This window comes from Chrysochloris asiatica, unplaced genomic scaffold (genome assembly GCF_000296735.1).
Source record: "Chrysochloris asiatica unplaced genomic scaffold, ChrAsi1.0 scaffold00234, whole genome shotgun sequence".
Classification (NCBI taxonomy): domain Eukaryota; kingdom Metazoa; phylum Chordata; class Mammalia; order Afrosoricida; family Chrysochloridae; genus Chrysochloris; species Chrysochloris asiatica.
In genome coordinates, this window is record NW_006408752.1 from 3,298,917 (window position 1) to 3,315,337 (window position 16,421).

At 41.2% G+C, this 16,421-nt stretch overlaps 1 protein-coding gene across 1 annotated transcript in view; it reads right to left on the reverse strand.

Moving 5' to 3' along the window:
* SV2C (synaptic vesicle glycoprotein 2C) overlaps positions 1-16,421 on the reverse strand; it is a 351,290-nt gene that overhangs the window by 47,575 nt on the left and 287,294 nt on the right. The window contains exons 4-5 of the mRNA XM_006873293.1: positions 889-1,022; positions 1-62 (exon numbers count right to left, since the gene is read on the reverse strand). The exon at positions 1-62 is cut by the window's left edge and continues 17 nt beyond it. Coding sequence (XP_006873355.1) covers positions 1-62; positions 889-1,022 — 196 coding nt within the window. The remainder of the gene's footprint in view (positions 63-888; positions 1,023-16,421) is intronic.

The following is a 16,421-nucleotide window of genomic DNA, read 5'->3' on the forward strand; positions in this document are numbered from 1 at the left end:
GCTCTCATGTTTGTGTCATGAATTAACTTCAGAATCATCCAGGCTTCATCATGTTTTCCAACCTAAGAAATGTGAGTAGACATTTACACGCTTTGATTTTCCAGTAACCATCTAGTATTGTATCAGGGCAAATTGAATGTACTTGTGCAAATGTGTTTAGATAGAACCCACAGGAACAAGCCATCTACTTGGATGGCACCGAGTAGATTGTCAGTTTAATGGATGTGTGTCTAACAAGAAATAGCACTTTTGAATGGTAAAATGTCATTTTATAAAACAATAAGCCATGTCCTCCTCACTGAGTGAGAAATGACTTGCTTAGGGAGGAACATGAGTGTTTTCAGGCCATAAGGCAGCTTGTTCGTGTGCTGATTGTTTAAAGCATGTATTATTGAAACCCAACCTTCCATTGTGATGTGGTGGTGGGGTTATGTGCCATGGAATTGGTTCCAACTCACAGTGACCCTGCGTAGGGTTTCCAAGGCTGTAGATCTTTATGAGAGCAGAAAGCCTCATCTGTCTCCCACAGAGCAATTGGTAGACTCGAACTCCTGACCTTGTGGTTAGAAGCATGGCTAGTAATCCACTACACTACCAGGGTTCCTTATTATTGTTGTTGTTTTTAAGTGTTGTTGAGTCAGTTCAGACTCATAGCAACCCTGTATAGAGTATCTAAGGAGCTGCTGGTAAGCTTGAACCACTGACTCTGAGGTTCAAATGACCTTACAGTTCAGTGAATTAATCTGCATTGCCATACCAGAACTTCTCTAGTTACATAGAAGGAAGGAAACATGTATCTCCCAAAGAAAGCAAACATATTTTCCTAGAATTAACAAGGAGCTCTTAACATATGTGGGTTGCTTGAGTATTTGTAATAACAAGTGTTACCTCCAACAAGAACCGTGGGCTTTCAGGCATGAATGTGAGGGCCACCACGGCACAGACACAGGGAAGCGCGCAGACGATCACAAACACACGCCAGCTGTGGAACTGGTAGGCCGACCCCATGCTGAAGCTCCATCCTGGAAAAGTTGGGAGAGAAGAGTGAGGGAGCGCTCCTCTCAGAATGCCTGCTGAGAAATGAGATCTTGACAGCCACAGTCTTACTATTCACAGAGGAATGAGCTGACATGGGCACTGGCCATAGAGACCAGCTTGACTTTGAGATCATCCATGGCAGTGCTAAGAAAAAACAAGGCTTGGAACCAAAGAGGTCAGGGGGCTAAGCAGCAGGGTGCATGTGTGTTTATGCACAACCAAATTCCAAATCCAAAGACTAGTTGGGGTAGTAGTTTTTCCTATTAGACCACCATGGTGAGTGGCTTCCATTTGCTCCTCCAGATGGTCCTCCACTTTCTTGGACTGTGTCAACTGGGCTCTCTTGCTCACTGCCTTCCTACTGAGTTTGAATAAAGGAATCATAGGGGGAGAACAAGAGGCAGGAGGGGTGGAGATGCCCATTTCCCTTCCTCCTGGCTGCTCACAGGCTTGGTAGTGGGTATGTTCACTGCCTGGATTTTCTCCTATAGATACAGCTCTTGTCAGGTTCTGGCAACTACACCCTTCTCCTGCCTTTGGAGGCAGAGGGCAGTATGAGATGTCCTCCTGCCACTAACTCTAAGTTGCCATTTCATTTCTCATTGGTTTCTCTGAATTGTTCTCACATCTTAGTAAAGGTTGTTGGTAACTGCCATCGACTTATCCTCTCACCCCACCCCCTGCTCCCCGACTCATTTCTGGAGGCAGACTGCCAGGACTTTCTTTCTAATCCATCTTAGTCTGGAAGGTCCACTGAAACCTGTTCAACATCATGTTGTTGTTGTTTGTTGTTAGGTGCCATCAAGTCAGTACCAACTCATAGCCAGCCTATGCACTGCCTGATCCTGGGCCAACCTCACTATTGCCATGCTTGACCCCACTGATGCTGCCACTTTGCCAATCCATCTCGCTGGGGGTCTTCATCTTTTTCTCTGACCCTCCACCTTACCAATCATGTTGGTTCAGCATCATAGCAATATGAAAGTCTCCACTGGCAGATGGGTAACTGTGTGTGTGGTGTATTAGCCAGAAACAGAACCTGGACCTCCCACATTGTTGTTGTTGTTAAGTGTCTTCTAGTCAGTTTCAACTCACAGTGACCTTGTAGAGGGTTTCCGGGGAGCTGCTGGTGGACTTGAACTGCCGACCTTGTGGCTAGTAGTCCAGAGCTGATCCTATAGTGCCACACTAGGACTCACACTTGGAAAGTGAAGATTCTGGTACTGAACAACCTGCCTCATTCTTTGTCAATACTTCCTTTATCAAATTCTTTCCAGTGACCTCTTTTGAGGGTATTATAGGTTTCCTGCCAGCACCCTGACCAATAAAATTATTAAGTGACCATTGTTGTATCTCTCCACATACACATGTAATACAGCAGACTAAGAGGATTTAAAATTTTAAATAGTATTTTTATTAAAATAAAAACAAGCATGGGATCCAAAGAGAAATCCTTTCAAGAGCTGAAAGAAAGTAACTATTTGAATTAATATAAAGTGGTTGAAAGCAAAATTCAAATAGGATTCTAAATGAGAAATAATGAGGCATATCAAATCTAGTTGAAAACACTGAGGAGATTTATAGAGGCAACAATGAACTATGTGAGGTGAAATTGTAATGTGTGTTAACACTTGGTACTTGGGGGGCTTTTTAGGGACACACTTGGGTAGTCAAACTCCCATCCCCAGTGAAAGCAGTGTAATTATTCATTGTTTACACAGGAGTCAACTGAGATTCTACTATGGTATCTATGGACATGACATAACTTCCTCAAAGCCACAGAGCTGGAATTACACACCAAATTTTCTCTACCCAGATTCAAGGCAGCGACACACAGCTTCAAAAGTGTGCACATAGGAGGATAAGGCAAAAAAGTAATACTACAGAGTCCTGTTGTTGTTGTTGTTAGGGGCCATTGAGTTGGTTCTAACTCAGTGGCCTTATGTACACCAGAAGGAAACACTGCATAATCCTCACAAATTTGTTACACTTGATTCCATTGCTGCTGCCACTGTGCCAATCCATGTCGCTGGAGTTCTTCCTCTTTTTCGTTGACCCTCCACTTTTCCAAACATGATGTCCTTCTTTAGGGTGTGGTCTCTCCTGATAACATGTCCAAAGTATGAGAGATGAAGTCTTACCATCCTGGCCTTTCAGGAATATTCTGGTTGTACTTTTATCAACACAGATTGATTTGTTCTTTTGGTAGTTCATGGTACTTTTAATATTCTTCTCCAATACCATAACTCAAATGCATCAGTTCTTCTGAAGTCTCCCTTGTTCACTGTTCAAATTTCACAAGATATGAAGCAATTGAAAATACCATGGCTTGGGTCAGGGGCACCTGTCTTCAAACTGATATCTTTGCTTTGAATACTTTGAAGAGGTCTTGTGCAGCAGATTTGCCTAATGCAATATGTAATTTGATACCTTGACTGCTGCTTCCATGAGTATTGATTGTGGATCCAAGCAAAATGAAGTCTTTGACAACTTCAATCTTTTCTCCATTTATCTTGTTCCTTTTGTGAGGACTTTTGTTTTCTTGACACTGAGGTGCAATCCATACTGAAGACTACAGTCTTTGATCTTTACCAGTAAATATTTCAAGTCCTATTTGCTTTCAGCAAGCAAGGTTGTATCATCTGCATATCACAGGTTGTTAATGAGTCTTCCTCCAATCCTGATGCCATGTTCTTCTTCATATAGCTCAGCTTCTCGGATTATTTACTCAGCATACAGATTAAATACGTACGATGTAAAGATACAACCCTGGCACACACCTTTCTTTATATTAAACCATTTAGTATTCCTTAGTCTGTTCCAACAACCACCTCTTGGTCTGTGTACAGGTTCTTCAAGTGCACAATTAAGTTTCTGGAATATCCATTCTTCATAATGTTATCCATAATTTGTCCTGGTGTGGCACTGCAGGATAATGTGCTGAACCACAAGGTCAGTTTAAACTGCAAAGATGGTGGTTCAAAACCACCAGCCACTCCTTGGAAACCCTATACAGGGTCGCTATGGGTCAGAACCAGCTAGATGGCACTCAACAACAACACAGTCAAAAGCCAAGTCAATATAGCACAGGGAAACATCTTTCTGATGTGCTCCGCTTTCAGCCAAGGTCCATCTGACATCAGCAGTGATAGCCCTTGTTTCTATCTCTCTAACCTTTCCCCAAAATTCCATGTTCATTGATTCACACCTCGCCAAAACAGCTGTTTGAGCATCCTCGAGGGACTCAAACTGCATTCCTTTGAAATGTTCTTTGTGTTTGGGGAACAAAAAGAAGTCTGAAGGGGACAGATCAAGATTGTAGAATGGATGTGGTACGGTTTCTCAATGAAATTGTCATAGGATGGCCCTTGCTATCCTAGAGGAAAGAATAGGTCCCTTGTTGTGAAGGAAAAATTTCCTTAGTACAACTTCCCTGGCCTTTTTTTTAAATCAATGCAGTTTTCAGTTTTCTTAAAATTTCTTTACAATAAACCCCCATGATTGTCCTATGGTCTTTGAGAAAAATTTATCAAGACTATCCCTTTGGAATGCCCAGAAACATTCTCCATTAACTTCTTAGCTGAGCTCCCTGCCCTGGATTTAACTGGTCCAGCTGATGCCCTGTGAAAACACTGCTTTGATTAGACTTTCTTGGAGGTACCCTAAAGAGACTAAGACAAGTGTCTTACTAGAAAACTTGTCCGCAGCCAACTACATATCAGAGAGCTATGCTTAAACACAGATTAAAAAAAAGTGTGCATGTATGAACTGGAACCCTAGTAGTAACATTTTGATTTACCCTCATGCACTAATACAAAACACAATACTAATATAAAATTAATACAAAACACAAGATTTGTTTACAAATGACGAAAACATCAATGGCATACTTTATCAATCTTAGATTAATAAAAATGTTCTGGACATTAACTATATGAAGATTATGTCAATTATAACATTAATTATACTATGAACTTTGTTGTTGTTAAGTGCTGTTCTAACTTATAGTGACCCTGTATAGTATTTCCAAGTAGCAGCTGGTGGGTCTGAACTGCTGACCTTGTGGTTCATAATCCAGTGCTGATCTTATAGAGCCATACCAGGAGTCCACTATGCACTTTGTTGTTGTTGTTGTTAAGTGCCGTGGAGTCAGTTCCAACTCATAGCGACCCTGTATAGGGTTTCCAAGGAGCAGTTGGTGGATTTGAGTCTCTGACCTTGTGGTTCAAATTGACCTTGCGGTCAGGAGGAGATAATTGATCTAAATGGTTTATGCAGCAGAAGTTCAATTCCTATGATACAACAAAGAAAATATACCTTGTTCACTTCACAATTGATCTTGTTGTTGTTGTTGTTAAGTGCCGTGGAGTCAGTTCCAACTTATAGCGATCCTGTATAGGGTTTCCAAGGAGCAGTTGGTGGATTTGAGTCTCTGACCTTGTGGTTCAAATTGACCTTGCGGTCAGGAGGAGATAATTGATCTAAATGGTTTATGCAGCAGAAGTTCAATTCCTATGATACAACAAAGAAAATATACCTTGTTCACTTCACAATTGATCTTAGAGCTTCCTATAGAGAATTTCTCTTTTTTAAAGGCTTTAAGTCTAATTATTTTAAGCACAGGGTTAAAAAAAAAAAAAAAAAGCCTTAGTTGGCTAAGCCAAGGAAATGCAATATTTTAAATGTCAAACCAGAGCACATTCCATACTTACAAATTGGATAAAACCTAAAGTACTGGGAGAAAGAAGAAAAACAAGAGATGGGAAAGTATCTTGTGTCCCTGCTAAAATAAATTAATTTGGAAGGTGCAGTTTTTAAAAAGAGTATGATGCCTTCTCTCTTTAATATTTCCAGATGTCTTTCTCAGACTCCAGGGCTCCCTCTGGACAGCTGTTCTTAGGAATGTTGCCCTTCCTTCTTCCTGAACATCTCATCAGTGGGTTGAGAACTGATTGCAATGTGATTGCAGTTTAGCAGTTTCCAGCTTAGAGAGGAATCGGGACTAGAAGTAAATATAAAGACACAAGAGTCCAACTCTGTTCAGTTTCGAATGTAGAGTTTCTTCAGGTAGAGATTCTTCTGTCCAGCCGCTCAAGTTTAGGATCTCCGTTGCTGTCCAGGTCCTTTTCTACTTGGTTAGCTTTGAAGTCTATTTTCTAATCCCTTACTTGATGTGAACGTGTACATATGAGTGTATGCACATACACATATAGTCTCCCTCTACATATGAAGGATTTATTCTCGACCCATATCTCTCTACATTTATTGGAAATATAATTTTTCCTTCAGTCTTCAAAACGATTTATATCTTTTTTGAGCCTCTCTTCAAATCCCCAGCAGACTGCCCTTCCTTGCACTTGGTCCCACTGGCTCTTTCTTTGAGAAATAAACACAGAGAACTACATATCTTCCATCTTCTCATTCCTGAGGACTTTTGTTTTCTTTATATTGAGGTGCAACCCATACTGACAGCTGTGGTCTTTGATCTTTATCAGTAAGTATTTTAAATCCTTTTTACTTTCAGCAAGCAAGGTTGTATCATCTGCATATCACGGGCTGCTAATGAATCTTCCTCCAACCCTGATGCCACATTTTTTTTTCATATAACCCAGATTTTTGAAGTATTTGCTCAGCATACAAGTTGAATAAGTATGGTGAAAGAAAAAACTCCTGTAACACACCTTTTCTCATTTAAAACCATTCAGTGCTCTCTTGCTTTGTTTGAACAACTTCCTCTTGGTCTATGTACAGGTTCCTCATGAGCACAATTAAGTGTTTTGGAATACTTATTCTCCATAGCTTGGCCTGATCCACACAATTGAAAGCCTTTGCATAGTCAATAAAGCACGAGTCAGGCTGCTAACCTCAAGGTCAGTAGTTCAAAACTACCAGACGTTCTATGGGAGAAAGATGAGGTTTTCTGCTCCTGTAAAGATTTACAGCCTTGGAAACCCTATACAGGGTCATTATGAGTTGGAACCGGTTCCATGGCACACCATTGTCACCACCAACAAACATCTTTCTGATATTCTCTGGTTTTACCCAAGATCAATCTGATGTCAGCAATGGTATCCCTTGTTCCACGTCTCCGTATGAATCCAGCCTGTATCTCTGGAAGTTCTCTGTTAATGTATGGTTGCAGCCATTTTTGAATGACCATTAATAATATTTTACTTCATGCGATATTGATGATATTGTCCGATGATTTCTGCATTTCATTGGTCTCTTTGGAAGATGCACAAATATGGACCTCCTCCAATCATTTGGCCAGGCATCTGTCTTCCAAATTTCTTGGCATGGATGAGTAAGTACCTCCACTGCTTCGTCAGTTTGGTGATAGATTTCAATTTGTATTCCATCAATTCCTGGTGCCTTGTTCTTTGCCAGTGTCTTCAATGTACTTTGGACGTCTTTCTTTAGGATCATTGACTCTTGATCATATGCTACCTCTTGAAATGGTTGAACATTGATGATTTCTTTTTGTTACAATGACTCTGTGTATTCCTTCCATCTTCTTTTAATGCTTTTTGCATGATCCATTATTTTGCTCATAGAATCCTTCAATATTGTAAATCGAGGCTTGAATTATTTCTTCAGTCCCTTCAGCTTGAGAAATGCTGAATGTATGCTTTTCTTTAGGTTTTCTAACTCCAGGCCTTTGCACATTTCATTATAATATTTGACTTCGTCTTCTTGAGATGCTGTTTGAAAATTTTCTATTCAGCTCTTTCACCTGATCATTTCTTCCATTTACTTTAGCATCTCTATGCTGGAGATCAAGTTTCAGAGTCTCTTCTGACATCAATTTTGGCCTTTTCTTGTCTTCCTAATGACTTTTTACTTTCTTCCTGTATTATGTTCTTGATGTTATCCCACAACTCTTCTGGTCTTTGGTCTTTAGTGTCTAATGCATCAAATCTCTTCTTGAGATGATCTCTAAATTCAGGTGTGATATGTTCAAAGTCATATTTTGGCTCTCGTGGACATGTTTTTGTTTTCTTCAGCTTCAGTTTGAATTTGCATTATGGCCTGTTCCACAGTCTGCCCCTGGCCTTATTTTGGCTGATGATACGGAGTTTTTCCACCGTCTCTTTGCACAGATGTAGTCAATTTGATTTCTGTGTATTCCATCTGGTAAGATCCATATGTATAGTCATCTTTTATGTTGCTTAAAAAGATATTTGCAATGAACAAGTCATTGGTCTTGCAAAATTCTATCAATGTGATCTTCAATATTGTTTCTTTCACCAAAGCCATATTTCTAACTCCTGGACCTCACCCTTCAACCAATAAATAACATACATATATAAATGGAAAAAAGATTGAAGTTGTGAAGACTTCATTTTGTTCGGCTCAACCATCAGCACTCATGGAAACATCAGTCAAGAAATAAATTGCTCAAGAAATTAAAGTTTCAAGAGCAAAGATGTCAGTTTGAGAACTGTGGTGCACCTGACCCAAGCCACGGTGTATTTAATTACCTCATATGCATATGAAAGTTGGACAATGAATAAGGAAGATGGTAGAGAAACTGATGCATTTTAGCTATGCTGTTGAAGGAGAATAGTAAAAGTATTATGGACTGCCAAAAGAACAAAGCAATCTGCGTTGGAGGAAGTACAGTTAGAATGCTCCTTGTAGCCAAGATGGCCAGACTTTTCTCTCAGACTTTGGACATGTTATCAGGAGGGACCACACCCTGAAGAAGGACATCATGTTTGGTAAAGTGGAGGGTCAAAGGAAAAGAGGAAGACCATCAATGAGATGGATTGGCACAGTGGCAGCAGCAATGGATTCAAGCACAGCAAAGATTATAAGGTTGGTACAGAACTGGGCAGTGTTTCCTTCTGTTGTGCACAGGATCGCTATGAGTCAGGATCAACTCAGTGGCATCTAACAACAACAAGAAATCTATTTACTCACCTATACTTGTCCTCATCTTTGCCTTCCCTGTGGTTACAATAGGTAAACTCTTCTCGCTATTACTGAAGGCCAACCTTTCCACTGGGCCTCTGGATCCCATCTTTTTTCTCAAGGACACAACTCCTGTAATTATCTATCCCTCCTTTGCAACTCCATCATTGTTTTCTCTCACTTTAATACAAAAAAACAAAAAACAAAAACAACTGCCTTGACACCAACATGCCTCTCCAGCTCTTCCAGTTCCCCTTCACAACAAAACTTCTCCAAAGGATGGTCAATAGACACTGTCTTCACTTTCACACCTACTATTCTTACCCCAAACAGGCTCTGCCCCATAACTCCATAGAAATGATCAATGTCTATGTCACCAGTAACTTTCTCTAGGCAAATTCTGTCGTCAAGGAGCCCTGGTAGCATGGTGGGTTATGCATTGGGCTGCTAACTGCAAAGTCAGCAGTTAGAGTCTACCAGTTGTTCTGCTGGAGATACATGGGGTTTTCTGCTCCTGTAAAGATTTATAGTCTCTAAATTCCTATCAAGGGTCATTATGTGTCAGAACCCACTTAATGACACACAGTAGCAGCAGCAGCAGCCTCTGTCTTTATCTTTCTTGAATGTTCTAAATCAGTACACAGAGTTGACTGTTCCGCCTTTTTGGAAAAATTCCTTTTTATTTTTCTTGGTCTCTCCATCACCACACACACTAGTTTTCTTCCTACCTCACTGACCTTTCCTCTGTTTCTTTAGCTACCTCTTCTTTGACTAACCCCCAAAAGTTGCTACAACCCAAGTCCTGGTCATCAGTCCTCTTTTCTTCTACAGGTTCTTCCTAGATGAACTCATATATTTCCATGACTATAAATATCATCTACCTATGCCATTGACTTTGAAGTATGATTTGTTCTTTTCTCAGAACTCCAGAAATGTACCTCTACTGGCATACTTGATGGAAATGCCTAGTGGACATGTCAAACCTATTGTGTACAAAACAGAACCTTTGATTCCCTGCCCTGTTAACAGTGAAGAATCTTCTTTCTCGCCCCCCCCACCTCCATCTTCCCTATTTGAGCAAATGACATAATGCCAGTCTCCCAGATATCCAAGTCATAAACCAAGACTTTATCTCTGATTCCTGTTTTTCTCTCATTAGCCTCAATGTAGAACCCACCAGAAAGTTCCGTCTCTGAAACATATCTCAATGCCATCCACTTCTCCCCATTTCCACGGCACTACACGGGTACCAGCCAGCATGCCCATTACTCTGACCTCCTGCAACACATCCTATTTAGTACCCCTACCTCTCAGTCCTCCCCAGCCCACTTCCCCTAGAGCAACCACAGTTATCCTTCTAACTTGTCTACAAGGATACTTCACTCTGCTGCTTGAAAGTCTCCAACAGCTTCCAATACATTTGAAATAAAACATTAAGTATCTTAGTACAGCCTCAAGACATACATAAAAGAATCCTGACTTGTATGCATATCTGAGCTCATCTGCTTTTATTGGTCTCCTGGCTCACTTGGTCTTGTCCCACTGAGCTGCTCCCAGTTCTGTGAACACGCAAAGCCCAATTCCATATTAGGAGCATTGTGTGTTGTATTTTATTCATTGCTTATGGCTTTTTTTAATGAGTTCTGAAGTGTGGGTTGTTTTTTTTTTGTTGTTGTTGTTTTCAGGCTATCTAGTCCTCAGTGAATTCCCTTAGGGTTTTTGCATTTGATATTTTCTCTGCCTGGACGGCTGCCTGATTATTTGTATGCATGACTCTCTCCTTTATATATCTTCTAGGACTCAGTTTACAGTTATCTCCTCAGAGGCCCAAACACTAAACTCCACTCTCTAGTGCCGAAGATCAAAAACAAAACAGCTGCTGTCTGCTGATTTCAACTCGTAGTGACCCCGTATGTGTCAGAATAGAACTGTACTCCATAGGGTTTTCAGTGGCTGACTATTTGGAAGTAAATCACCAACTCTTTTTTTCTGAGACACATCTAGGTGGACTCGAACCTCCAACTTTTCAGTTAGCTGCGAGTGCGTTAACCATTTGCACTACCCAAGAACTCCATCTAGTACCCGCTGTTGTTAACTGCCATTGAATTGGTTCTCCTGCAGAACAGCTGGTGGGCTGAAACTGCTGACCTTGTGGTTCACAGTCCAGTGCTTTCCCTATGGAACCACGGTGCTTCCCTCCTGCCATCTCCCCACCCCAAAGACCTAGTCTACTATTATTGTCTTCACAGCACTTACCACTGTCTAAAACTGCCCTATTCATTTATTTGTTTGCATGTTTATTATCACTTCCAATCTCCCTAACAACAGAAATCCTGCTTTTCTTGTTATTAACATATTTCCAGTGTCTATCTTGACAGCACTTAACAACAACAACACAGCAAGTCCTGGAGTCGGGTGTGATGCTGTAGGATAAAAACTGTACTGCAAGGTCAGTTTTAACCACAAGGTTGGTGGTTCAAGCCAATCTGCTGCTCCTTAGACACCCTATACAGGATCTCTATGAATGGGAACAGACTTGACGGCACTTAACAAGAGCAACAACATAGCAAGTTCTAGCCCAGAGGAAGGGCTCTTTAATGTCTATTGAACAAATACATAGATACACATACATAAACTATGTGTTTATGTGTGGATATGTTGTTGTTGTTGTTGTTGTTGTTGTTGTTGTTAAGTGCTGGTGAGTTGATCCTGACCCATAGTGACCATGTATAAGGTTTTTGAGGAGCAGCTGGTGAGCTTGAACCACCATCCTTGCAGTTCAAATGGCTTTGCAATCTGGAGCATCAACCCAAGCCAAGTCCACACCAGGACTCCATGTGTGGATATGCACATGGCAAAATCACTGCAAGACATAGATAGTCAGGCTTTCTTTGAATTATTTAAAATGTACTTTTTTTTTCTTTTTCTTTTTTAATGTTTTATTGTGTATTGTGTGATAGTCTACATGGGGGAACATTAGTTTTATATTCATTCCATCATACATCGTCTCATTGCCATAGTTACCATCCCATCCATGCATCATCACCCAACCAAAGGGTACACCCTGCAATCCTGCCCGCCCTCCCCTCACGGTCCTCAGCACACAGCCCCTCTCCCTCTCTGGATCCCTAGTCCCCAGCCACTCCATCTCTTCACATCATCCTCCCTCTTCATGTCATCCTCTCTATCTCAGTCTCCGGCCTCACTGCTCCTCTGGGTGGGGTCCCGCTCTCCACTCTTCTCCATTGATGGTCCCAGGGCCCTCCACTCCTAGACTGAAAGGTTAATTATTCCCCTCCTTGCTATAAAATGTCCACCTTTACATTTCCAGTCCTCACAATCAGTCCTGGTAACAATTATTCACCTTTGCTTCCCAAGGGACCCACCCATCTGCATTTCTTTTCATCTGCCCTATCTAGACATGTTGGATACTACTCACTGGACACTCTACCATCCTCTCCACCCTGTCAATCTAGGTTCCCTCTTGAAAGCTTGTAAGCCAGTCACTTCTTGTCGTTGTATCCCTTCTCCCATTTTGGTTGGTCAATGTTCAAGATGGTGATCCCTATCTACTCTTTGTGTGGAAGGGGTGGGAATAATTCTTGGAGGAGGGATAAAATGTACTATTTAAGTTGCTAAAGAAACTTGATTTTGTTTTTAAAATTAAATTTGAAACTAATATACAGAATTTGTTTTCAGTTGCACAGTTCTGAGAGTTTGACAAATGTCCAGAGTCATGTAACCACCCCCATCCTCAGGAGACAGGACCGTTCCATCACTCCCCTGGTGGTGTAGTGGGTTACACAAAGTCAGCTGTTCGAATCCACCAGCCACTTTGTGTGTGGTGGGGAGAGGAATGAGACTTTTTGCTTCCATAAAGGTTAATAGCCTCAGAAGCCCTATACAGGGTTGCTAGTCAGAACCTACTTGATGGTACACAACAACAACAACAACAACCCAGGGAGTCTTAGCCAAGTTTCTTTTCTGATTTGGTCCCATGAATAAGGATGATTCTTACATCTCTAAGGTCAAAGTTGTTGTTGTTAAGTGCCATGGAGTTGATCCCGACTCATAGCAACCCTGTATAGGGTTTCTGTGGAGTGGCTGGTAGGTTTGAACCACTGACCTTGCAGTTCAGTGCATTATCCTGCAGCACCACACCAGGACTCCAGGTCAAAGTTAGAGGTTCAATTAAAATCAATACTTAAGAAGTAGATGAGATTGGCCAGCTTGATCTCTAGCTCTTTCCCACTAGCGGACAACTTTTGGGGGAACAGAGCGGTAGGAAGCTTGGTGTAGAGGAGAGGGAGCCTGGAAAGTGATTTCAGTGCTGTTCTGCTCTTGGATGAGCACCATGGGGGTCACTGACTGATGGATATATCCTATGGCCTGAAGTGGGGTAGACACAGTGGGGGTTTTGAGCAATAGCCCCTTGGATGCTTCATAAAATTAAAATAACAATACCACAGAGGAAGGACAAGGGCCAGAACAGTAAAATAGAAACTAGGATAGAGTGGCATTCCAAAAACCAAGGAGAGAGAGGTTTGAATAACTGAGCAAACAACTTAATTATCAGAGATTGAATTGTGTCCCCCCAAAATGTATGTCAGTGTGTCTGGGCTATGATTCTCAGTGACTGAGTAATTATATAATGTTGTAATCTTCCTCCATGATGTGACCAACTGTGATCGGTCAATCAGTTATAAGGGGATTAGGGTAAGACGCAGCATCCTAACTCAGGTCATAGCCTGGATCCTAAGTAAGAGGAGTTCCTACGGGGTGTAGCCTTCATCACCTTTTATCTTATAACAGATCAGATCACAGGAGAAAGAAGCAAGCAGAGAAGGAGGGATCTCAGTAACACCAAGAAAGAAGAACTGGGAATGGAGTGCATCCTTGGGACCCGGGTCCCTGAGTTGAGGACCTTCTAAATATGTTGTTGTTATTAAGTGCCATTGAGTCAATTTCTACCCATAGCGACCCTGTATAGGGTTTCTGAGGAGCAGCTGGTGAGCTTGAACCTCAGACCTTGCAGTTCAAACAGCTTTGCAGTCTGGCACATTAACCCACAGCACCACACCAGAACTAGGGGAAGATTAATGTAAGATACATGTGGATCCCAAGGAACACCAGGCTCACAAATGTTGAAAGAAGAAAAGGACCTTTCCCTAGAGCTTCCTACACTGTGAGAGAATAAATTTCTGTTCGTTAAAGCCATCCACTTGTGGTATTTTTGCTCGAGCAGCACTAGAGAACTAAGATAAGAATTTAAAATTATATCTTGCTTATTTCTAAAACTACTTACATGGCTTACCAAACTGTATCAGTATGGTATGTAGTATGGATGGAGTTGTCCTACCTCTGCTCCTATGAAAATCATCTTTGGCTATAGGGTCTTTGAAGATATTATCAGTTAACATGAAATAACAGAATAGGGTGAATATTAATCCAATCAATGTGGTCTCCTTATAAAAGAGAAAAGAGACAGAGAGGGAAAATAGCTATGTGTAGATGCATCTACAACCCAAGAAACACCAAGGGTCGCCAGTCATCACCAAACACCGAGAGAGAAGCATGAAATAGATTCTGTCTCGCCGTTCTCAGAACACAGCTACTGGGCTTCCATAATTATGAGACACTACATTTCTGCTTTTATAAGCCAAAAAACAAACAAACAAACAAACAAAAAACCCACAAAAAATCCCAACTGAAATGAAACTAAAATACTATCACTTTCTGGATTAAATGAAAGAAAGGATGAAGGGGCAAAGCCCTGACCCCATCACTACTCAGCCGTGAATGCTCAGGACGCCTCCCCAGCTCCATTTCAAGATGGCTTAAATTTGAGTGTGAGAGCTCCACAAAGTCCAAACCACAAACATCATCAGGAAATAGAGCCATATCGACATGGAGTGCAGAACAGGAATGTGAAGTCAAGCCACATTCGACTGGGCAAGTAGGTTGTTGCTTTATGATACTTATCTGTACTTAGCAAAATGGATTTCCTTAAATGAGACCTTTATGTTGGCACCATGCCTTTTTGGTCTTTAAAAAAAAATGATTCTTGTGTGGGTGATGGTTCTAATTGTCCTTTGGACTTTGTGAAAATATTCATTATAATGTCATACTATGGGATTTATCTACAGATAATGGCAATTCCATGCAAGGAAGGACCTCAATTAGAGTATTACAGAAAGGAATTACTGCAGAGAACTAATCAGTGAGGCACTGATAAGAATGTTACATGTCTTGCATAATAATAAAGACCATTTACTAGTCTCAACCAACTGCCTACCAGTAGCTCGACTGCCTGAAATCACTTAATGGACCAAGACAGAAGTACAGGTCATATTTAGAAGAATAATGGTGGCTCTGTGCCTAATGCCAGGGTGACCTGGTATCTACTTTGGTGGTGGTGGTTATGTGCCCTGGAGTTGGTTCTGACTCATGGTGACCCTCTATAGGGTTTCTGAGACTGTAAATCTTTACAGGAGCAGAAAGCCTCATCTTTGTCTCACAGAACTTCTGACCTTGAGGTTAGCAGGCCGACTCATAACCACCGTGCTACCGGAGCCCCTTGGTATTTACTGATTGATATATGATTGTCGGTTGTGTGGTAAGAAAGCACAGATTTAAGTGCAGGACAAAGATCTATTGCTTCAAAAGAAAATCTTGAATATCACATGTGAGCCCAGTTTTTAATGACTAAGAAGTCTGTCACCAACATTATTTGTCTGTGGTCTCCAAACACAAAGAACACTGCTACTTGACCTATACTTATGGATGCATATAGCTCAAAATACCAACTGAGAAGGAAAGAGTCTTCACATCAAGGATCAATCCTATTCCCTCTGTACACAGGGTTAATAGGGACAGGCAACATAGACATTGGCTACCTAAAATTGGGGGCTAGAAAGGTACAAAGTGACTGGCTTACAAGTTTTCAAGAGGAATTTTTAGTTTTAGATGTGCAGGGAAGGTAGAATCCCCACTGAATAGTTTTCATCTTGTCTAGACGGGTCTGGTGAAAGGAGATGGGGATAATATTCTTATGATTCAATAGTGAGTAATTGTTATCATGAATAATCACAACTGTCACAATTGTAACATAAAGGGGGGAGTAGTTAATCTTACATTCCAGGAACAGAGGACCTTAGGACCATCAAGGGAGAAGAGCATGAGCAGAATGTGGGACCCTAACCAGAGAAGCAGCTACACCAGAGATGGAGGCAGAGATGATGATATAGAGAGATAGAGCAGCTGAGGCCTCTAACTCACAGAAAGAGAAAGGTTGTATGCTGGCAGTCAGGAGGCAGGCTTGCAGAATGTGCCCTTTGGTTGTTTAAATGATTATATATTCTGAGTGTTTTTGTGTACCTCCCCAAAGAAAAAAACATAGGGGATAGAAACAAATACTGTTGAATGATGATGCATGGAGGGGATTGCAATCATTGCAATGAAACAAAATA